General features: G+C 39.0%; 1 protein-coding gene across 8 annotated transcripts; it reads right to left on the bottom strand.

Moving 5' to 3' along the window:
• Positions 1-1005: 1005 nt before the first annotated feature.
• Positions 1006-23714, bottom strand: CEP55 (centrosomal protein 55). 8 transcript variants are annotated; one of them, XM_049646434.1, is made up of 11 exons: positions 22943-23319; positions 21048-21238; positions 18251-18526; positions 15854-15922; positions 8098-8248; positions 6337-6650; positions 4704-4775; positions 3870-3995; positions 2082-2147; positions 1702-1750; positions 1006-1082 (listed from the first exon to the last, which is right to left on the bottom strand). In XM_049646434.1, exons 1-10 carry the CDS (start codon positions 22980-22982, stop codon positions 1748-1750), a joined length of 1308 nt encoding a protein of 435 aa, XP_049502391.1. In that variant the 5' UTR covers positions 22983-23319; the 3' UTR covers positions 1006-1082; positions 1702-1747. The 8 variants fall into 8 exon arrangements, 7 of the variants coding, with proteins under 7 accessions (XP_049502391.1, XP_049502388.1, XP_049502387.1 ...); XR_007460944.1 differs by having other exon boundaries at positions 1702-2147; XM_049646431.1 differs by lacking the exon at positions 22943-23319 and adding exons at positions 21779-21888; positions 23506-23592 and having other exon boundaries at positions 1006-2147.

Genomic DNA, 23714 nt, shown 5'->3' with positions numbered 1-23714 from the left:
CATGGCTCAGAAGCACTCCATGGCCTGGCTGTCAGGGGCTACCCTTAGGAGTGGCTCCATTTTACTTCTTAGTCTACCTTTACTTTTTTTTTTTTTAATCTTCGTATAAGATTTGCATCTTTCAAGAGTAAGACCTTCAGTCTTCATTAGAATAAGGCAGTTTCTGGGGTACCTGGGGGGCTCAGTTGGTTTGGCTCAGGTTATCCCAGCGTCGTGGGATCGAGCCTGGCATCGGGCTCTGCACTGAGCGTGGACCCTGTTTAAGGTTCTCTCTCTCTCTCTCTCTCTCTCTCTCTCTCTCTCTTTCTCTGCCTGTCTCCCCTGCTTGCGTGTACATTCTCTATCTCTAAAATTTAAAAACAAAAAACGAATAAGGCAGTTTCTGTACCCTCCATATACCTTGATTATAGCACCTCCTACATGTAATATTTACCTGTTACATGTTGGCCTCCTCTACTAGATGCTGAAGATGGGGCTGCATTTTATTATCACTGTGTCACTAATACCTAGCGTCGGGACTGGCACATAGATGGTGTTTAATAGGTGTTTGGAGAATGAGATTAAAGATGTTGGAGAACTGGCATAGCAGAGACCCATGGAACAGGTGGAGGGGTTCGACAAGGCGGGACTTCTCAGACCAGAGGGATGGAAGAGACCAGTTGGTATGTTCTGCTCTGCTGTTTTCCTAACTCAAGGAACATTCCATTACTCTGGTTATAACATCACCTGACGTGTACTGAGTTTGGAGAATTCACAAAAGTTTTCTGGCAGGGTAGAGTGAAGTTGGGCTTTGGGGCTGATTTGGGAGTTTGAAACCCAAGAATATGTTTCTCTTTTAAGTGATTGTGGGGATTTTGCTTTATCTCTCTGAGCCTCATGTAGTTTTTGGTTCCAGTGGATCCTTAACTCTCTTATCCCTTTACACTGTAAGTGAATCCGCTGTTCTCTGGCACACCCCTCAGGACAGAAATCTTAGAATACCTGTGTACATATACACAAGACATATTAAAACTTATTAAATAATTTTATTCTTTTCTCCTTTATATTACTAACAGTAGCCCATATTCAGCATTTTAGAAAACCTGAAGAAATAAAAAAAATTGGGGGTTTACACACACACATATAAAAATATATATTCAGATAAGCAAATGTTCATCACATTGCCCAACTTTAAGAGTGCCAAAAATAAATAAATAAAATACCTGCAAATCAAATGAGAGGGCTAGATGGCTTTGTTAAAATTCATTTTAACAACTTTAAGTGAGCAACCTGTGCTAATGAAATTCAAGTTAAAGTTACAGCCAGTTAATATGAAAGAAAACATTGTGTGTGGCTACTGAGGAGTATTGCTTAAGCAGAATCTGCCTTGTGCTTCTATTAGAACACAGCTCTGCAAAAAAAGATCAAGAAAAATTCCAACTTTTCTAATAACCGTCTTATTATAGAGAGGAAAAAATGTAAAAAGTATTACCAGCTTTTAACAATGGACATGAAAATTAGAATTGTAGGTTTATGAAGTTTGAATAAAAAACAAAAAGCCAACAAAGATCCTGGGTAATTAACTTTGACTTTTAAAAACCTACAAAAAACATAAAATATTTGCTTGCTGGTGCAACAGATTAAGCCCACAAGCAATAACCTGAACTATTTCGTCCTTATCAAGTACTTTAACAGTGCAAAATGTTAGTTGTCTCAGCTCACCTCATTCCGTCACTGAAGCCTGAAGATGAACCATCTCAGAGAGGTATCACTACCAAGGAAAATGCAAAGCAGCCAAAAAAAAAAAAAAAAAAAAAACAACAATGATTCACTCCTATGCCAGAGTCTCAAAGGTAGAGAGGCAGTTTCTTATAGAAGAGGTGAAATAAGTAATTCAAAATGTCCATAAGCTAACAGAAGATACAGTATTGAATCTTTTGCCACAAAAACAAAGAATAATTATATTGCTATTTTGAACAGTATTCAACGTGGACAAGTAGATCTCGATGCTCGGTGGCTGGATACTGTATATTGCACTTGGGACATTCCACCAGGCTTTCATTTAGTGCAGCAGTGGGACTTTTTGGTGAGGCAACTTTTACCCTGTTTTCGGACTCTCCTTGGAAAGTGACTAATGGCTCTGTGAAGGCAAATTCACGAAGCTGCTTCTGAAAAATAAATGTATACGAGGTAGTTATAAATTACCCAAATTACCCACGAAATACCAGGATTGGGTATTTACATGGACAGAGTTTATTAAAATGCTTAGAGCCAGGGATGCCTGGGTGGCTCAGTCAGTTAAGCGTCCAACTTCAGCTCAGGTCATGATCTCACCGCTTGGGAGTTCGAGCCCCGTGTCAGGCTCTGTGCTGACAGCTCAAAGCCTGGAGACTGCTTCAGATTCTGTCTCCCTCTCTCTCTGCCCCTCTCCTGCTCATGCTCTGTCTCTTTCTCTCAAAAATAAATATATGTTAAAAAATTTTTTTAAAAAATGCTTAGAGCCAGATATAAAGGTAGACCTATATACAAGGCTGACAAAATTTGATAGTTTTATAAAAAAAGGTCAAGTTCAGCAAGTAAAAAAAAAAAAACTACATAGAATTAAGAGTAGCAAAGAATGTTAGCAGATCAAATAGGTTACACATAGAAATCATAACAATATTGTATATCTTTGTGACTTTCCTTCTTTATGGTTTATTCCCCCCTGAGGAAGTCAGAATAGTCAATACAGCTTTAAAATGAATATTTTACAGCATATTCTAAAGATGATGGACAGCAGGAAAACAAAGAAAAGTACAGGAAAATTATGGAATCTTTTTTATACCCTCTGGCTTCCTATACTTTGAAAAATAGTCATTAACAGAAATGAATTATAAACTTCAATTTCAAATATTATATGTGGTCAAAATGAATGACGTACTACTAAAGAACAGAGTCAAGATATATTTTGTCGTTTACTCATAAAGAAGCTACAAATGATTTTTTTAACAATTGCTTTTTCCTCTTTCAAAAACTGAGGAATTCTATTTGTTACATTTTACCATCTGCAAATACTCTGCAGCACTAGGCATGAATAAAATATGTGCCAGGGTGCGTGGGTGGCTCAGTCCAACTTCGGCTCAGATCATGATCTCAAGGTTTGTGAGTTCCAGCCCCATATCAGGTCCCACACTGACAGTGCTGAGCCTGCTTGGGATTCTCTCTCTCCCTCTCTCTCCCTGCCCCTCCCCCACCCATGCGCGCACGTGCTCTCTCTCCCTGTCTCTATCTCAAAATGAATTAAAAATAAATAAAATATGTGCTAATGGGACATAACACGCACACACAGTTACCAACAGGTTTGGTTCAAAAGCTTCTTAGTAAGATGAAAATAGTAAGTCAAAAATCACTTCCTCATAGAAACAATCTTATTTAAAAGGTTTATGTTTTAAAAGATTATGTGTTCAAGGCAACCCACAAAATGTGCTTAACTCAACATGCCTGCAACAGTGTATTAACAGAACCATCCATTGTCACTAAAAATGACATTTCTTTCTTTCTAAATAGAAAAACATGGTTTCAGTTCAGGATTTACAACTGCCCTCCCTTACCCCACCTTGCCCCAGGCCAGCCCGTTTAGTGAGTCTAGAGTCACAGTAGGGAGAGGTGATCCCGGGCACCAGTAATGTCATTGTTACACAGAGGCACACAGGGCCCCTCCTTCTAGTGCCCTGGGTTGATGCTCAAAGGGCAGGTGCTTCCAACGAAGCAGGGTTCTGCCTGTTGATTTGAGAAATAGCCATGCTTGAAGCTGTATCCTCTCAGTCTGGGCACTGGTTTGATACATAAATGGGAAAATGGCAGCAAGAGAAAGAAGAAAATAAGTTTTAGTTTAACCATTCCAGACTCACCAAGGATTCCAACTGTGTTATTTGATTTCTTGCTTTTCGCAGTTCTTTAAGAATTATGTGCAGTTGGTGCTGCATATTTTGACGGTCAAGTTTTTCGTTTTCGAAGTCTAAAGTACATGCGTGCATCTGGAACAAATACCCAGGCCGAGACAATTATGGTTAGTATATACCGTTGACTTCTCTTGACTGGATGCTTGCATTTTTTTTTTAGCACAAGAGGCAAACATTTGCTGTGCCTTCACAGCAAGAATTCATCCGAGTACAGTGAGATGTTGATAAATAGAAAAGCTTCTGGTTGGGGGGTTGGTTTATCCAAGGAGCAAAGCCAGGGCTTGAGGTGAGTGAGGAGCAACTTAAGAAGTTGCTTGTTGGGGTGTGTCCTCCCTGAACCTCCTTCTGTTCTGGGGCAGGGGGAGAAGGGAAAGAGATAGCTGTTCCCTGGTTTGGAATACACTAAAAATCTCTGGTCTACATCCTGAGAACAAGTGGTATCTCTCTGAGTTCTACTTGAAGTTATAAGATGGCCCTCTTGGGGAGATCCTGCTCACTTGGAGTAGGGACTACAGAAGCCATGCGGGGAACAGTAAGATTTACCGAGGCAAACATTACCCTGTCAAAACAACCGCCATCCCCCCTCAGGATCTGGTTTAGCCTATAGATAGGAATAAATGGCGAGCACAGATGCTCACTTATATTTTTTGCTGTTGTTGTTAAAGTTTATTAAAAACATTTTTCATGACTTTCAAATGGTTCTTCATAGACTAGTGTAAACATGAGGAACAATCCCATTTTCTAACAAGTTAAGCTGAATTTAGAAGCAGCCCCAGTCGGTACCTGTTGTTCCAACAGAGCTACCCTTGTTTGTTCTTCTTGATGCTTTAACAGAGATGTGTAAAGAAACTGGACCTGTAGGATGGAAACAGAGCCAACACTGTCATATCCACTCTTCCACTGCTTGACTTGGGATGCAGGGGAGGCTCACAAATCCATCTCTATTCCGGACGACACCTGCTAGTTGGGGTGAGTCCCGGCAGCTGGTTGGTTGATGGCTATCTGTACAAGCGGCTGAGCAGCACCACCCTGGCTGAGGGCTCCCTGAGGCAGAGACCGTGAGTCCATAAACAGCACTGAACTCTGCAGTGCACACACCACTTTCCTGGAGGTTCTGACATCTGCTAATATTTCTGATGGGTTAACAAAGCTGGAGGTACCCTGCCTCCTTGCCTGCAGAGTTGGAACAAAATTCCCCACCATTTCTTTTTAAAAATTTTTTTTTAGTGTTTATTTATTGTTGAGAGAGAGTGCGAGCTGGGGAAGAGGCAGAGAGAGAGGGAGACACAGAATCCGAACCAGGCTCAGGCTCTGAGCTGTCAGCACACAGCCAGATGTGGGGCTTGAACCCACAAACCGTGAGATCATGACCTGAGCCAAAGTTGGATGCTTAACTGACTGAGCCACTCAGGCGCTCCCTCTCCACCATTTCTGGTTAATCTTTTGTAAAGATCACTGCTCACACCTGCAGGCACAAACCAGGGTGGTAAAGACTAAGAAGGCAAATGTTACAGACTGCTTTGTTCTCCCTCTCAACTTCTAGATGATTAAAAAAAATTACTATTCTAATGGCAGCAATAACGAACATTGACCCCAGCCCTTTATTTTACAAAGCACTTTCACATTCTCTCAGTTGACCTTCACAAAAGCCCTACGAGGCAAAAAAAAAAAAAAAAAAAAAAAAAAGACTGCTGTTATTAACTTGGCATCAATAATCTTCAAGTCAGGGAAGTTAGCTGATTTTCCTAAGGCCATACATCCTGAACTAGAGACCAGGTGTGGACTGCAAATAATGTTTTTTTCATTATTCCATGCTGCCAAGCAAGATTTAAATTAATGAGTTTCTGTTGAAGTAGTATTCAATTCTAACAATCCTAACTTAGTAACTCCAACGTTACTGGCACAGATATCCTGGCAGGAGGTCATGAGCGCAATGAGAAGGTGGACGGTATCAGGTGAAGGAATTAACTTGAGCACGGTATCATCCAGATCAAGGTGCCTGCCTGGGAACCAGCACCGATTCCCCTCTTTGCTTCACACCTTTCGGCTTCTCACACATACCTGCCTCCTCTTCCCCAAGGGCCTCTGTACACGAGCTCCTCCACAGGAGGGAATTCCCAGTCACTCTCTTCACAGGCTCCTTCTTCCCAAAAGACCTTCGTGCAAATACCGTCTCTGCAGTAAAGCCTCCCCCGGCCCCCCAGTTCTTGTGTCATATTGCCCTGCTTTATTTTCCTGAGTTTACTTGGTTATTTAGGTACTGGTTTATGGTCTGTTTCCATTCTAAATAAGAATCCTAGGGCAGGGCATTTGTTCCTTGTTGGTTCCCTAGTGGTTAACATAGTTCCTGATGCTTGGTAAGTACAATGGCAATTCTGAATTCTGAATCACGGAAAGTCTTACTAGTTAGGCTCACCTGAGATAAGAGCTCCTCAGATCTCTTCTTCTCTTCTTCAAGCTTTTCCCTCGCAATATCATTCTCTTCCTTGAGCCTTTGTATTTTCTCTGTCTTATGCCTATCGTCTTCCAGATGTTGTACATCTGCCTTTCTTTGTGAACACAGCAGTTGATTTAAATCTTGGACTTCTTTCTGGGTTTCTTCATATTTTCTTCGAAATTCACTAAGTTCAAAGCTCAACTGAGTTATGGTCTGTCGTTCAACCTCAAGATCTTTTTTTGCATTTGCCAAGAGATGGTTGTAATATTTTTGCTTTTCTTCTTGAAGATAACCTATGACAAACACATTGGGTCACAACCCACTTTATAAAACATAATAATCCTGAGAAGTTAAAACTAAACACATTTCTGTAAATAAGTTCTTATGAAACGAAGAGTCAAGAGATAGGGTAGACATCCGATGGAACAAGAAACAGAAGCTCAGGAACATTATTTGAAGTTAAACTAATAAACAGAAGAACTGAAAACAGTAATATAGCTATTCTATGGGAAGGGAAAATCAGCAATGTCTAAAAAAGATAAATCAACAAATAGAAATATAAGCTCATTATTTATAGGTATACTCACCAAAATCAAAACCAGAAATGTTAAAAGCGGCTGCCCTAATGGCAGGAGGAAAAAAAGACTGGGATGGACTATGAAGAGTGGGGCAAGCCCTCTTATACTACTATTAAATTACTTTAACAAGAGCTTACATTACTCTGGTAAAACACATATACACATAGAGAACATATTGCCAAAGAAGAAATTAGACTTAGCCCACAACTAAAATCTTACTTTTATGTGTAATAAACTTATAAAGGAATTACAGTTAAGTAACTTTGTGCCCAATTCCTTTTATATTTTCTTTTTCAGCATTAGCTTCATTTTAAATATTCAAATGTGAAGCTCCAAGATTAGCAGTCTTGTCTCCCTTTCTTTAGCCTTCTGTTTATATAATTCAAGGCTTCAGTCCCATTAGGGCCATCAGTCTTTTTTTTTTTTTTTTTTTAGGATTTTATTTTTAAGTAATCTCTACACCTAATGCGGGGCTTGAACTCACAACTCTGGGATCAAGAGTCGCACACTCCACTGAATGAGCCAGCCAGGCGCCCCGTGCTATCCGTCTTTTAACAAGTGCTTTGGAAGGGGGTTTCTTTTCTCTTCTTAGCTCGTCACCTGGAGCTGCTGAACCTATCTTCCCATCTGTAAAATGAGAATAATGTCCCCTCCTGCCCCACCTCTTAGAGTTCTTGTGAAACTCAATGTCAGAGAAGCTGAGAAGAACTTGACAAAAAGATTGAATCATCCTTAGGAGCCTTCATTTCAATTCTGTGGGAGACTCACAAGACTGAAAATCATCTATAAGAGGTATTCTTTCTCCTGGGATTGATATGAATACATGCAAGGAAGCAGAGTAAAAAGCTAATCAGTAACAAGGCTGACCCTGGGGGAAATAAAGCTGGAGAAGATCTTTGAAGGCAGAGAAGGACATGCATGAAGGAGAAAATTTAATGTGCCTTCAGAACTGCCAAAGACCCATTACTCTGTGGCTGTGCCCCCTTTTATCAAAAAACAATGAGAAAACAGACTCGGTAACACAATATTTCTTACTTCAAGGTTAGAAGATTTGCTTAATTTACTTTCTAACACTTATTTATAAAAATCTAAATTTGATGAATCTCTCCTTTTGGAAAATGTCAGGCAGGCCTACCCCAAAAGAACATTTTTACACCAGTACCTTCTGATTCAGCCTTTTTTGTCTGCTGTGGGAGTGAATGAGCAGCTGTTTCCGATTTCTGTTCCAACTCGAAGATCTTGGCTAAAAGTCCTTTTACGTAGACCTCCCGCTGCTGATCATACACAAGCCACTGCTGATTTTTCTCCAGAGCCTTGAAATGAAAATGAAAGCAAACCATTAAAACGAAAAACCAAAATCTTAAAATGGAGAAGAGAGCCAAAGTGATGTAGCCTTTCTCAGTGCACAGTCTTGTGGTTCACATAGAAGTCTGGTCCGCCACCGCATGGCTTGCAACCTCGAGATCCATTCGAACATCAGGCTCCTTCAGAGCACCTAACACCATGGCAAAGTCATGTTTCCATGGGGTCCAGTTCATTTCTCTGCTGTCTCCTATACACAACTTGCTTTGTATCTGTGTCCATGTCATTCTCTGTAAACTAGGATGCCTCTGTGGCAGAGGTGAGGTGCACTGCTGGGGCTCCCTTTGAGAAAGAGGGATTTCCACTCAACACATAACTCTGCTCAGGAGCTCTCCATGGGGACATAGATCCTGTCAGGCTTGCAGCCTGGTGCTCCTGCCCAGTCCTGCCACCTTCCTTCTACTTTCACAGATGTTGCTGCCCAGTAAACTGACCTCCGAACTCCGTCTCAGTGGCTGCTTCTCGGAGAATCAACTTAAAGAGCCGCCCCCCTTTTGATCACCAATTTTCATCCTTTACATCTCTTACAACTCAAGCAAAAATCCCAAGCTGGGATCATTCATTTGGTTTGTATAGGGGCTTATGAAGTCAGTTGTTACATAGATCTACATATTTTTAAAAATTATTTTACCAAACATCTTCAGATGTTTATCTGTGCTTGCTATGTCTTTCAAATAGTAAGTTTCTTGAAGTGGTAGACCATGCTCTTCTCAGAGGATTCCTCTGAGAAATCTCCTTTTATGTACAATATGTATACTCAAGAAATTATTTGAATGACAGGGTAATATTAATAAAATAGGCAGTGTCTATTTAAGTTAGCTGGTAACAAGGAAACTGATTCACTTTACCATTACTGCTAACACGAGTTTTTCATTTTGGTTACATCTTTCCCTCAAGAAACTAGATATGCTCTGATATAGCCTTACCAGGCCACCTAGCTGAAGTTTGAAAACCTGACCCCACCTGATCTGTGGCAAGACACTAGCAAACACTCCTATAGGAAGCTACATTAGCTTTAGTGGGTAAACAAGCTTTAGTGGGTAATACATGGACAAAGGTATGCAGATTTCTAAGGTGGTTCATTATTATCAATCAGGACAAGTTCATATCCCCTCTGATTCTAGCTCTCACTGTTCTTAACCACTGGATCCTTGGAAATTCAGTGAAAGGCAAAGGAGTCTGCCAGGACAGCCTAGTATCCCCAGCAATCGCACACTACCCCACCCCCTTGACCCCTGCCCTAGTTTTTCCAGGGGAGGTGGCAGTTTTGTTCATGAAAGTGGGGCCCAGATTCAAGTTGAAAGCTAGGAAAAAAGATAACTCATCTGCTGGCACTGGGGGGGAAAAGTCTAGAAATTCTTAAATAGCACCGCTATGCAATGAGATAACTCTTCTCTCCTTTCTAATCTAGAAGTTCAGTCCAAGAAGACGGGACTGTCCCTTTCTCGTTCTTTGCTCCTAAGAGGCTGGCTAGGGAAACAGTCTCAATGACTATTTGTGTAGAGAGGCCGTGCATTATCTAAACCTGATGCCACCTGTGCAAAATGTTACAGATGAAGGGTCCCAGAAGGGGGCACACACAGAGATGTGAACACCCATTTCTGATAGCCAAGCTCATTTGTACTGAGTCCTCTGGCCCTGGTGCTCATGCTATGACCTGTCTGCCCCTGTCGGAATGCCTACTTGAGCAATTATTCACTGTTGGATCTTGGTAAACCCTGGAGATAAGAGGATTAAGAGAAAAAAGAAAAAAATGTGTCCATTTTTTGCTCAACAATACAGATCCTCAGTTTGAAAGTGATTTCCCCATTAAAAGAGTATGAAGAGGCACAGGTTATCACCAAAAGCTTCAGGTTAATCAATACAATGATTACTCTGTATTTTGAGGAAAAACAGCTACTCCTAATAAATTCAATTCAACCTTTCCCTTGGTCCCCCAAAGTGCTAAACTGCTTTAATTATATTAGTAACAGAATTTTTGAAAGCTTCATAACACCATTTGCTAAAACTGAAGCTATGTTCCCTTAGGCTAACATTAAAATGGTCCACAATTTGCCTTTTCCCAACTCTTCAAGTTACAGCCTGGCCATTTCTGGCCTCCACTGCCACCTTGCTATCTACAGAACTATACACACTCTGTGCCTTGCTTAAACTCTTCCTTCTGCCCAGAATGCCCTAGAACTCCTTCCTATATCACCTGCTCACTTAAATCCCACCTTTTCAGCAAGTTCCTGTGCATCTGGGCTTGTCTTTCAAGACTCCTCACCGTAACTGCCCTCACCAAGTTCCCTCTCCTTTGTAAGCCAACAGTGATTTTAATGTCTATTCAATCTATTTGGCATCTTACACTCATGACCTTGATTGCCTCCTGACGATAGTTCTTATCTGAACTAGAACATGAGCCCCTAGAAAGCTGAGCCCAGGCTTGTTTAGAGTCCATAGGTTCTACTCATGTGTTCGGTGTTTCCATAGCAAGCAGCTGCCTGATGGATGTTCATGAATGATGGTGACGACATGGAGTGGAGAAACAATGATTGACAGAATCAGCCAAGCATCCAAGCAAGGCTTTTAGACCCAGACTGAAGTTTGAGAGTATTCAGGGAAGGGAGGAACTGGCATGAAAGAACCTAGTAGAAGTTCCTTACACACAGTAGAACAATCCATTTAGAATGATTCAAAAAGAATCAAACACCCTCAAGAATCTATTACTCATTAACTAAGGAATGTATGAAAATGTAATCAAACCTCCTTGTAATGGAACTATCACAGCTATTTCTGTGATTTTAACAAGTGCATGATATATACGTCTTATGTCATAATTCATCCCAGACCTGTTGGAATTTATTATCATCAATGGTTGAAGTGACAGCCAGGATGTAAAATTTCATATCCTCAGGGGTGCCAAACAAAGATGGTACAAACGTAAAGTTCTTGACAAAGATGTTGCATGGTCCAATCGGACTGAAGTAAAACATACATACTGGAATACATCTTCAAAAGTGCTCAATTCTTTTTACTCACGCTGCATTTGTTGTAGGTGTGCTGAAAAAGGAGGGGCTCCCCTTCCCTACAAGCTGGCATCTCCCCCGGGGAGTGAGATGGGAAAGGTGGTAAGGAACATACTGGATGTTTTTGGTTGTATATCAAGGCATCTTCTTTCAGATAAGAATTTCTATCTTTAAAGACATAAACGACTGAGTCTCAAGTCTAAAAAGATCTCTCTCTATAAAAACCCTTAAGTCTATAGAGTTCCTCTAAACTTTGCTAGGCTCTTTCCATGAGCATCCTACAAACTCATGAGCATCTAGGCATAGGGCTTAAAGAATTTTCAGTGTCTTATTTTCTGTAGAACTAAGAAATGGATTACAAAGACGACAGCATCTGGAATCAAAGACTTAGTCCAGGGCCCTCCAGTCACTTGACCACACACTTTTCTCTCTGCACCTGTCACGCAGTTACAACATTAATTCTCCTCACAGAGCTTAAGAGTTCTGTACTATATACTCAAATTTAGTTGCCGAAAGAGGTATGACTCAAAAAGCAGGCACATATCCAAATGCTTAATAAATCATATTAGTTAGATGCTAAAGATAACCTAATTTTATTTCAAATTTTAAATTAGTCCATCTTTAAGAAATATTTCAATATAAATAATCCAAGTTAACATTGGATGGTCATGAAAATTTTCTTCTTTTAAATGAACCCAGGACCACCTAGGTGGCTCAGTTGATTGAGCGGCTGACTCTTGATTTTGGCTCAGATTAGGATCCCAGGGTGATAGTATTAAGCTCCACATCAGGCTCTGTGCTAAGCATGGAACCTGCCTAAGATATTCTCTCTCTCTCTCTCTCTCTCTCTCTCTCTCTCTCCCCCTCCCTCCCTCCCTACCTCTACCCGTCTCCCTTGCTCACACTTGCTCTAATAGATATATTATATATATTAATATATATATAATATATTAGTATATATTAGTATATATACTAATTAGTATATATACTAGTATACTAATTAGTATATATACTAATATATATAATATATATATAATAAATGAACCTGCCCATACATTACTTAAGTATGAGAAACAGAACTACAGGTTAAGATTTGAGGTGCAATATTCTAAAAAGCCACGTGGTGGCAATATTACTTTATTAAAGTAGCAAACATTTCTTTACTTGGGCCTCTTCTCACTGACTCTGCATTTGCTTTCTTCTCTAAATAGTATCAATAATTAATGGATTTGATGGCTATCAAAAAATGCTGATATTAGTTTTGCATCTTTAGAGCCATCAATATATTACTATCTCTTCCAGCTTTGTGTCTTCTACGCATTTCTAAGGCATACATATAACATTTCCACTCAAGTTATCAATAAAAATATGGGACAGCAGTGGGCAAAAGAGAAGCCCTGTGGAATGCTACTAAAGTTCTCCCTCCTGGCTTCCCAGAGATGCATTACATAATTCTTGGGCAAAAACTGAAATGCAGGTTGAAATGTTAGCCTATACTGGAGAAATAAAAAATGTGGGTCAATTGACAAAACTGGAATATGGATGGTAGATTACATAGAAGTATAGTGTCCTTGTTAAATTTATTAAAGTTGCTATCTGTACTGTAATCACGTAAGAGAACATCCTCATTCTGAGGAATATATATTGAAGTATATAGGTTTAAAGGGCTGTAATATATGCAACTCACTCTCAAATGGTTTAGAAAAAAATATTATATGTGGGGGGGTATTGAAAGAGAGAGGTATAAGGTGGAACAAAATGTTAACAATGTTTGAATTTTGGTAATTAGTATTGGGTGTTCTATGTATCATCTTCATTCTTGTAACTTTTCTGCAAGTTTTACTTTTTTCCAAATAAAAAATTAAATAAATAAACATTACCTATATTCCCTAAATTCTGTTTAAAAATCAGATTTTTAAAATTAAGAGCAAGAAATGCCTATTTCAACTGCCTCTTAGCTATTTGATTTGCACGTTAATGACATTGTATGTTTACAGAATGAATGCCATGTAATTATTTCAAAATGTCAGCCAGACCTAAATGGCAGCTGAGAAAATGATACAGTAGGCTTTAAGAAAGGTAAACATGAGTTTTTAGGGCTTCTTTTAGCAAAACAAATACTGATTCTTAAAATAGGTGGGCAAAGCATTCCAGGAAGCTTTGTTCCAGGAAGCTTTGCAGGAGACTAGAGGAACGGTGAGGGATTGGAACTGCTGGGCTCTCAAAGCAGAATAATGCCACAATGCCTATGCTCAGAGGAGTGACAGGTCACTTTTTGGGCTCCCTAGTCTCCTCCTGGGCTCAGAGACAATCAGAGCTAAACCATCTCTTGCTCCTCAAACATGTAAGTTAATACAGCAGCAGCTGGGAATTTGTTGGAAATGCAGAATCTCAGGCCCTAACTCTGACCAATGAAATCAGAATCTGCATTTTATAAAAATCGCGTAGTCTCATCTGCACATAACAGTCTGGGAGGCATTGCTCAGTCTATTGAAGGTGAGTTGGGTTAAATTTTACTCTACTTGTCTAAAAGCCTTTTTAAGGTAAACAGAGCAGAGAAGTACCATGTGATCCTTAAGTAAGCCAGGAAGATAACACAGAACAAAAAGACTGGGTATACATGCATAACATTTCAAAGTTACTTTAACATAAAGAATTGCCATTATCTAAAAATAACCTTAGCTGATATTTGAAGCAGTTGGTGCTGAGACGCCTAAAAATTACATAGAAGTTTAAGATGATAGCATATTTTTTCAGGTACTAATAAAATTCAAATGTTCTAGATAATGGGGATATAGCGGTGAAAAAACCAGAAATCCTTCCCTCATAAAACATATACCAATGTATAGACAATGGAATATTACTCTGTGATCAAAAAGAATGAAATCTTGCCATTTGCAACAATGTGGATGGAACAGAATGTATTATGCTAATTAAAATGTTAGAGAAAGACAAATATCATATGATTTCACTCTCATGTGGAATTTAAGAAAAAAAAACAGATGAACATAGGGGAAGGGAAGGAAAAATAAGATAAAAAGAGAGGGAGGCAAATCATAAGAGACTCTTAAATACAGAGAACAAACTGAGGGTTGCTGGAGGGAAGGAGGGTGGGGGGATGTGCTAAATGGGTGATGGGCATTAAGGAGGGCACTTGTTGGGATGAGCACTGGGTGTTGCATGTAAGTGATGAATCACTAAATTCTACTCCTGAAACCATTATTATACTATATGTCAGCTAACTTGAATTTAAGTAAAATGAAAAAAATATATATACCAATGTAAGAGTCATGTAATAAAGTGAATAAAACATATTATAAGTTTAACAGTTATATGTGATGAGGGGAGAAGTTACAAAGCAAGAAAAGGGAATAGGAATTGTCTGGGAGCTATAATTTTAGAAAAATGGCTAGGTAAACCTCTGGCCCCACTCCCCGCCCCTCCCCCTTCCGAGAAAGTGACAATTGAGTATTATCTGATGAGGTGAGGAAGTGGGTCATGAAGATATCTGAGGGCAGTGAGCCAGGCAGAGAGAAGAGAAAGACAAAAGGCAGTGTAATGCAGGAGTAGCTAGAAAGCCAGCATGGCTGGAGTGGAAAAAGGGGAAAACTAGAGGTGGGTAGGTAAATTATTCATAGATATGTGCATCTGGTAGGTACTGATATACACAGAATGATAAAGGTCAGGGTAACATACAACACAAATAACTTATTTTGATAGATCTTTAAAAATTGTGTTTCTTCTTTATCTTAGTTACCTTTAGGTAAATTACTTTGATAAGGCTACTATAGTACTCTGCTATAAAGACACTCAACAGATTTAAATTCTTTTGAAGATCAAATAGACTGCAAGGTACACCTGCCAGATGAAATAAAACAGGAATCTTAAGAGCAACTTAGAGCAGGGCAGACATGCCAGTAATATTTCTGGAATCAAAATACCTACCTACTGGCCTAATAATTAACTCAAGAATTTTATACTTTGTATATCTGATATTAAAACTCAAAAAAATACAGTCCTGAATTTAGTGAATTCCTAATGAAACACTTCTTGTATTTAAGACATAAGTTTGAAATAATATAGCTTTACCATATATGTAGAATAACCTCATATCAAATTCTACAGAAGACGTACTGAGTATACTAAGAATGTGTTTCCTTTTCAAACTATGAAAGCAAATCCTGGCTCCAAGGGAAGAATTTTAAATGAATAGGTACATCTTGCATGGATAAACAAAAAGAGAAAAAACTATAAATAAAATTATACCATAATAATAAAATAATTGGGCAAATCAGATTGGGTGTTTGGGTGATTTCTAGGGCTTTCTAGCCTATTCGTGAGACCATGATTAGAGGAACTGGCCCTCTTGAATGTCTAGAAACAGATTTAAAGATAGTAACCTAGGGAGATGATCTCAAACCATTCAGTTCTCCGTCTTAACAGATTGTTTTTAAGCCACAGAATCAATGCTGTCAATTTCCATGAAATTTAAGAATGAATGAATCAGACCTCTTTTCCCATAACTTAATAAAAGGAAACTGAACTTACATCTTTTAGCTGTATTTCCATTTCATGAATATTACTCATTGATGAGTTGAAGCAGCTTGTGGCCACAGTCTGAAATAAACCAGTATTAGTTAATATCACAAATTTAACAACAGAAGTTTCCTCATTATATTTAGTTCTATAATAACACAGTATACTTCACAAGGGCATCCCAAAAATCCAGATCTAGTATATGCTGATGAGCCATCATGCCAGGTCATGAGTACCAGAAGAGAATGAAGATCTGGAAGCTTCCTCAGCACACTGGAAGCCCCGAGATTTCATAACTAATTTGACTTCTTAGAGCCTCTGGATCACTAGAATACCTCAGTGCATATGAATTGCCCAGTGCTTTTCACCAAAATGAGATAAAACACATAGAAGTGCGCTCTTAGATCAAATTTGGAAAATACTAAATTTTCAAAAGATAAAAGTTGTTTTCTAGAATTATATTTATATTAAAAATATTAATTAGTATTAGTTAAACAGATTTTACGGAACTCAAAACATAATTTCTCTCCTCTTTTTTTGTTCATTTTCTTATAGAGGAAAAAAAAGAGAGGAAATAGATGGTTAGGTACCCATGCTAACCAACAAAACTCATAAAAAGCTATATTTCACTCTTTTTAACAGCTTAAGGAAACAGATCTGTGTGAACACGGGCAACAAATCACAAAATATTTTTCTCCAAAGGTACTATAGATACTCACCCTAGTATGTGGTCCTTCCTCTCTCTCAATTTAGTCCTCTTGGTAAAAACTAGGACAGAGATAGCTCACCAAATCCCTTTCCATTTTTCCCTGGGCATACCTGGACTTCACATTCAGCCTTCGCTGTGCTTAGTGAGGCCATAAGACTGAATTCTGGCCAATGGAACGTGGACAGAAGTGAAATATGCCAATGCCAGGCCTGGCCCCCAAGCCCTCGCCTGATGCTCCACACAGTCTTTCTAGCTTACATAGCTGTACATAGAGGATCTGGTGGAAGGACGGGGAAACCACTAGAAGGAAGGAACCTGGATCTGAGTGACCCTGTGGAGTAAGGCACTAACTCTACTCTAACTCTACTCTACTCTAACTCTACTCCTCCACTCTAACCTGCACTAAACTGTGACATGAGGGAAAAAAACGAACATTTACTCTGTCAGACCATGAGATTTGGAGGTTGTTTGTTATGGCAATAAAACAGTCTGACTAATACAGAAATTAATAGTGGACAGCCTATACAATTACTATAAGAATACATTTTTTAAAAGTTATCGTTTATACCAGGGTTTGTCTTTCTATATTTGAGAGCAGAGAAACTAATTCTTGAGCTTTAAGGAAAAGTATTAGGCAACCACTTTGGATCTGATTATAATTTTCATGAGTTTTAGCTGCATGGAAATTCTCTAGAAAAACTTAACCCCTTTGAATTCACCTGTAAAAATACTCAACTGCCATTCTATGAGAGGGCACATAAAGGTGCATGATTACACATAAATGTATACGTCTGATCACTCTGACTACTCTAAATGGGAGAGAAAGTGCAAAGACCCCAAATAACATTGAGGTATTATATCTGAAAGCAACAGATTTTCTTCTATAGGTGGTATTAATAGTTGTAACGTTAGTATTATCCAAGTGTCCAAATTTATTAAAGAATCACAGATCTGATCAACAAGAAACTATTTACAGAGCACTTTCTATATACCAGGCACTGTGCTAGGGGATTTAGATATATTATCACATTTAATCTCCAGTATTCTTTCGCCATATTTGGACCTCTTTAGCTCCTTCACCTATTTTAATCTCCAGTATTCTTATCTTGATTTTACCACTGTGGAAACTGAGGTTAAGGAGAAGGGTCTGGTGAATTCTCTCTAGCATTGCCTCTAAGACTAGAAAGGTTACAGTCACACAACTAGCAAGTGGCAGAACCAAAATCTGAACTCAGACCTGCCTACCAACAAAGTCTTGCTCTTTCTGCTACACTAGAAACTTTAAAACAAAAGACGGGAGCAAAAGCACTTGTAGTTTCAAAAAACATGCTTGATATTATCATTGTATATCTCAAATTTGAAAACAATAACAAAAGGAAGCCTATTGTCTTCATGATACAAACTACAGGAAAAAAAAAAAAAAACAGCCTCAAAAAATCTTCTTGGATGTTGTAAATACACAGTGGATTCTGTATTCCGAATATTCCCTTGTGCAAAACAATGGTCTGGGGAATGGAGGGAGCCATGTTAACTATTTTTGCTTATGGAGAGGGTATCAGGCTATAAACAAAAAATAACCTGTTGGTATACTATACTGCTTCAACATTTGACAAGTGTGTTTTAACAAACTCATTCTTCACAAGAACTACAAATTGTATCAGAAAGGAAAAAAAACCTGGATTTAAAGAAATGGCAAGTACCTGTGATAAATGAAGTGTACTGGCTTTGCTCTCAAGTTCAGCAAGCCTTGCAGTTGTAGCAGACAACTGTTTTTTCAATACATCTGTCTCTTCAGACAAGGATTTCAACAGCTGCTCCCTCCTTTCGCCTTCCTTTGTTTTCTCTTCCAGCTGTTCAAGCAATGCGGTACTACTGTATTTGGCTTTCAGCTGCTCTCTGAGGCGCTGTATTTCTTTGTCTTTCTCTGTGAGATGATAAGCATTCTTCTGCCTCTCAGCTTCCAGGACTCGAATTTTCTAGATATAAACTAAGAAGAATCTTAGAACAAAGCCAGGTCAAACATGGAAATAAACAACATCCAACAAGCATTTACAGAGGGTTTATCACACATCAAGTCAGCATTACACTAGACACCAGGGCCAAAAAGAAAATGAAGCCAAGGTCTTGTGCTCAGAGAGCTCCAGAGAGGGAAACCATTAATGCAATATGGTCGGTGCTGTAGTTGAGACACATATAAAATGAATGGGAGAAACCAACTCTGTCAAGGGTGGTAAGAGAAAGCTAACGAAAAGCTGGCTCCCACATGAGTATGTGATAATCACCCCTCCATCATACCAGTTCCAATCATCTTAAAGGCTAAAAGTGAGTCCTAAAAGAGATACATGCTCATTATTGAACTCAAAGCAACAGAACCTAAAAATTACAGAAAATTACAGCTGGATAAAAATGCATTCATTAATTTGTTTTTGTTAATAAATGATTTGGTAACAAATCTAAAAGCTGATCTTCAAAGGACTGTTCACATTTCCAAGGATTTAAAAGATAAAGAAGGCACACTTGTTAAGCGGCTGCTTACAGAGGCGGGAAAGCATCTATGGAGAGTCCATAAAAAGTTAACTGACTTTACATGCTAACAAGGTAAAAACAACATAAAACTTCAAACTTGCATGAGGATGAAGGGGAGAAGCAGTTGTCCAAATATAATGGGGAAACTGAGTTAGGTGACCTTGAGAAAATGAGGGGATTTAAGTTGCCTCAAGCTTAAGATAAAGCAGTAGTATGATACAGTTACCAAAACAAAGCCCACATAATTTTAGGCTTTTGTAGAAAACAACATCCAAATTAGTAGAAATAATACTGCCATTTCAACCCGTGTTTGCCACTGTGCACGATATTGGGTGCATAATTCAGAAGGAATATGAACACATCACAAAATGTTCAGGAAAGTAACCAGGATGATAAGAAGCTAGAAAAGCTGAAGAAATGGGATTGGTCTACAGAAATGTAAGATGAGGGCTGCCTGGGTGGCTCCCTCAGTTAAGTGTCTGACTCTTGACCTCTGCTCAGGTCATGCTCTCACGGTTTGTGAGTTCGAGCCCTACATCAGGCTCTGTGCTGACAGCTCAGAGCCTGCTTGGGATTTTCTCTCTCCCTCCATCTCTCTCTCTCTCTGTCCCTCCCCCATGTGCACACACGCTCACTCGCTCGCTCTCTCAGAATAAATAAATAAACTTAAAAATATATATTAAAGAAAAGTAAGAGAAAGCAAGATTTCCTCAAATATCTGAAAAGTTGTCAAATGGATAAAAAAATAGACTTGTTCCATGCAGCTGTAATAGGTACAATTAGAACAAATTGGTAGAAGTTACAGGAAGTGTAATTTCAATTGATTACAAAGGAACAAAGTTTTGACAACCAGTGCTTGTTTAAAGTGGAAAGAACTGGAAAGAGATCTCTCAGAGAAGCTATTAGATTCCATCACCAGATTGCAAAATAATCTTTGTGTTTAAGAATTGGAGATAGGGACGCCTGGGTGGCTCAGTCAGTTAAGCATCAGACTCTTGATTTCGGCTCAGGTCATGATCTCATGGTTTGTGAGTTCAAAGCCCACTATTAGCACAAGCCTGCTTGGGATTCTCTCTCCCTCTCTCTCTCTCTCTCTCTCCCCCTCTCTCTTTGCCTCTCCCCTGCTCACACTCTGTGTCTCTCTCAAAATAAATAAATAAACTTAAAAAAAAAAAATCGGTGATAGATCATTTCTCAATGCTTCAATAAGTATTTACCTCAATATGTGTTGTTAAAGAAATAAATTATTCGGTTTTAGGTGTGCCTATAAAATAAAATTTAAAGAAATCCAATGATACGATTTAATATAGGTCATTTATTTTCTAACTATGAACAAGGAAATAGCTTTTGCAAAATAAAATAAATGATTAAGTTTTTAAATCCTTCCAGTTCTAATAAATTCTTAACTGCTTTATTGACTATGCCATAACAAACTGTAAATTAGAGAATCTGAAATATAGTTTAACAGAATGCAAAATGCCAATATATGTAATGATTTTATCTCAAATATCTGAAAACAAGGATTATTTGGAAAGCAACCAATATATATGATAAAATGAGTTTTTAAGCATTCACATTAAAATCTGAACTCCATTAAACATTTTGAAATTACTAGTTTTGATTTTTTACATTTAGTGAATGAACAGAATAACCAAATTACATCATTACTGGGAAAATACTTTCTCATCTCCTACAGTAAGGCTTATTATACTTTAAAAAGGTTTATGCGGCACCTGGGTGGCTCAGTGGGTTAAACGTCTGACTTTGGCTCAGGTCATGATCTCGAGGCTTATGAGTTCGAGCCCGGCGTTGGGCTCTGTGCTGACAACTCAGAGCCTGGAGCCTGCTTCGATTCTGTGTCTCCTCCTCTCTGCCCCTCCCCTGCTTGTGCTCTGTCTCTGTCTCTCAATCATAAATAAACGTTTAAAAAATTAAAAAAAAAAAAAAAAAAAGGTTTATAAGGCCACTCACCTCCAAAAGTCTGTGTTTGTCTTTATCAGTCAGCTTTCCTTTCCCACTTGTGATTTCATCCACTGATGTTTTTAAGGCTGCAATTTCTCCCCTAAATTTTTCTAATGCAGTTTCTGATTTGGAGTTACTAGGCTTTGATCCCCATTTACCTTTAATTAAACTTTTGGGACTTCTGGAAGACATCTCTGAAACTGTAAAAATAAAAATACAATTATACTTTATTAGTCTAAGTTTGAAAGGCTTGGAAAGGTAATAACCGATTTGCTAAATAGAAGAACATTTCTATCTCAACAGAAGAGATACAGCCAAACCAAGGGACTGGGAAAGGCTTCTGGCTTGCTGGTAACAATACCGATTCTTTAATCTGGGTGGTGGATACATGGGGAGAATTCACCTTTTAAAAATATGTCAACTTATCTTGATGCTCACTGAGTAATGTACAGAATTGTTGAAACACTACATTATACACCTGAAACTAAATAGCGCTATATGTTAACCATACTGGTATTAAAATAAAAATGTTAAAAAACACGGACACACGTTTTGTGCAGGATTCTGTATGTGTCATACTTCAATGAAAAAGTTTCATCTAAAAGAAAAAGGATCAATGATTAAACCATCAAATGAAGTCTGAATGAAACAGATCACAATCAAAGACATATTTTACCCAGGAATAAAAAGCTAGTGATAAGTATGTAATTCTGAGCACACAGGCATTGAAATATCATTACCTGACATAATGATATGTCCTGTTTTAGAAGATAGGCCTAGTTCAGATCTACGTAGTCAGTTGAGAGAGTACAGTGGGGCAGAAGTGAGGAGAATCTAAGATCAGACATTTCTAGGAAAAAGAGGCACAATATTCAAGAATTAAGAACAGTGGCCAAATTGAGTAAGAACCTTAGAATCTGCTAACAGTATCTGGTAACAGTGTAGAAGAAATGTATAATATTAACTCTAGGAGCAAAATAGTGAAAGATACTGCGCATATAATAAAAGTAGCTTTAATTAGGGAGATTAAAAAGCATTTTTCTACATTATGGATCCCAAGATAAAAATAGTGGTGGTGACTAAAGTAAATGAGAGGGATGTGTGACCATTCATGCATTTAAAAAATACTGGAAAACCTAATTTACCAGGCAACATCATAGGTGCTGGGTATAAATGGGCAAAAAAAAAAAAAAAAAAAAAAAGAAAGAAAGAAAGACAAAGAAACAAAAGAAAAAGAGACATGTTCCCTTACATAATGGAACTTTCAATCTAGTAAAGGAGGCAAGGACGCAATATAGATTCTCAAGCTGTAAAGTCGATGCTCTATAGGAATCAATGATTCTGGTAAAAAAACAGGGGAGACCTACTCGGTTAAGGTGACGGGGGAAGGCCTGCCTGTGGAAGTGACTTTTACGGTCATCCTGTATGAAATCAGTCTGAAAACACCAGAGCTGTGAAAACTGAGTGGAACAGACCATCTAGCGAAAGGTTAGTCCTGGATTTTTGCCCACTCTAAGGTGAAAGGCTGACATAACTGGTAAACCGAGTAAGACCAAAGCAAGGTTATGGCATCTTGAGAACCTGCTGCCACAGGAAGTTCTTTCCTACATGCTTCTGTTAGTAACACATGGTTGACTTGCTATAATGGGTTGATATGACAGAAAACTACTTTTCACCCAAGTCACTGAAACACACAATGGTGGAACCACATGCATCAGTAGAACAGGAAGGAACCTATGGACGTTCGCTTCCTGACCTCTGGACAGAACTTTGGTCACAAATGACTATTGTTTCTAGCTTCTGGACTAGATAGACCCTGCTGGGATCTCCCAGCTCCCCACCATTTAGTCCTCCCAACCTCCTTTCCCCGTTTTTTTTTCTACTCCCATCAGGCCAATACTCACAGAGCTCACACCGTTCAAACTTTATCCGGCCCTGCTGCATCTTCTCCAGGACGCCTTCCCTCTGTATAAGCTACATTGGTCACAGGATACAATCTGGTACTCGATTGTTTACTCCCACCCTACACCCACTTCTTAAATTTGTTCAGCAGTTGTTTCAGGGGCTGAACCTTGAATTATTTTTGTCACTCACAGAATCTAACAGCCGCTGTTCAATAAATATTTATTGACTGGCTGAAGTGATCTAAGGCATCCTGGACAGGAGGTGACCAAAGAAATCTTGCAACCCAACAACCTGCACAGCCTCCAAGTGGAGGCGAATCTTACAAAACCCTCACATAAGATCTACGTGATTTCTTTATTTCTACACAGAAATAAAGAAAAACTGCAAAACGAGGCACTTTTTTTTTTCCTCACCTCTAAAGTGAAGATGTCTGTAGAACAGACATGAACGTGCTTGCTAGTCGGCAAAATGCTGTACGTACGAAAAGACCTCGGCCAAGTCACTTGGCCTCTTCGCACCAAGAAAAAAAAAAAAAAAAGGCAAAGAGGGTGATGATACCCACCGCAAAGATGAAAGGAAGGATCGACCCGCTGACGGTCGAGGCTCCCAACCCGGGGCAGGCACGAAGTGAGCGCCAGGGAAAGGGGACATATATCAGGGCGAGCAGAGATGGAGTCCAAACGGACGCGATCTGCCCGCTGACCGCGCCTCCCTCGCGGTCCAGCCTGGCCCCGGGGCTGTGGACCCCGGCAGCCCTCGCCACCCTCGGCT

Source organism: Panthera uncia, chromosome D2 (assembly GCF_023721935.1).
Source record: "Panthera uncia isolate 11264 chromosome D2, Puncia_PCG_1.0, whole genome shotgun sequence".
Classification (NCBI taxonomy): Eukaryota; Metazoa; Chordata; class Mammalia; order Carnivora; family Felidae; genus Panthera; species Panthera uncia.
This window is presented reverse-complemented; position numbering and strand designations above follow the sequence as displayed.

What these genes read in the sequence shown, in the direction of transcription:
- CEP55 (XM_049646429.1), bottom strand. Translation starts at nt 22,982, where the DNA reads ATGCAGCAGGGCCGGATAAAGTTTGAACGGTGTGAGCTCT. An exon ending in ACAAACACAGACTTTTGGAG is followed by an intron (nt 18,527 to 21,047) that starts GTGAGTGGCCTT and finishes GTTTATATCTAG; the next exon opens with AAAATTCGAGTCCTGGAAGC. An exon ending in TGGAAATACAGCTAAAAGAT is followed by an intron (nt 8,249 to 15,853) that starts GTAAGTTCAGTT and finishes TTTCATTTCAAG; the next exon opens with GCTCTGGAGAAAAATCAGCA.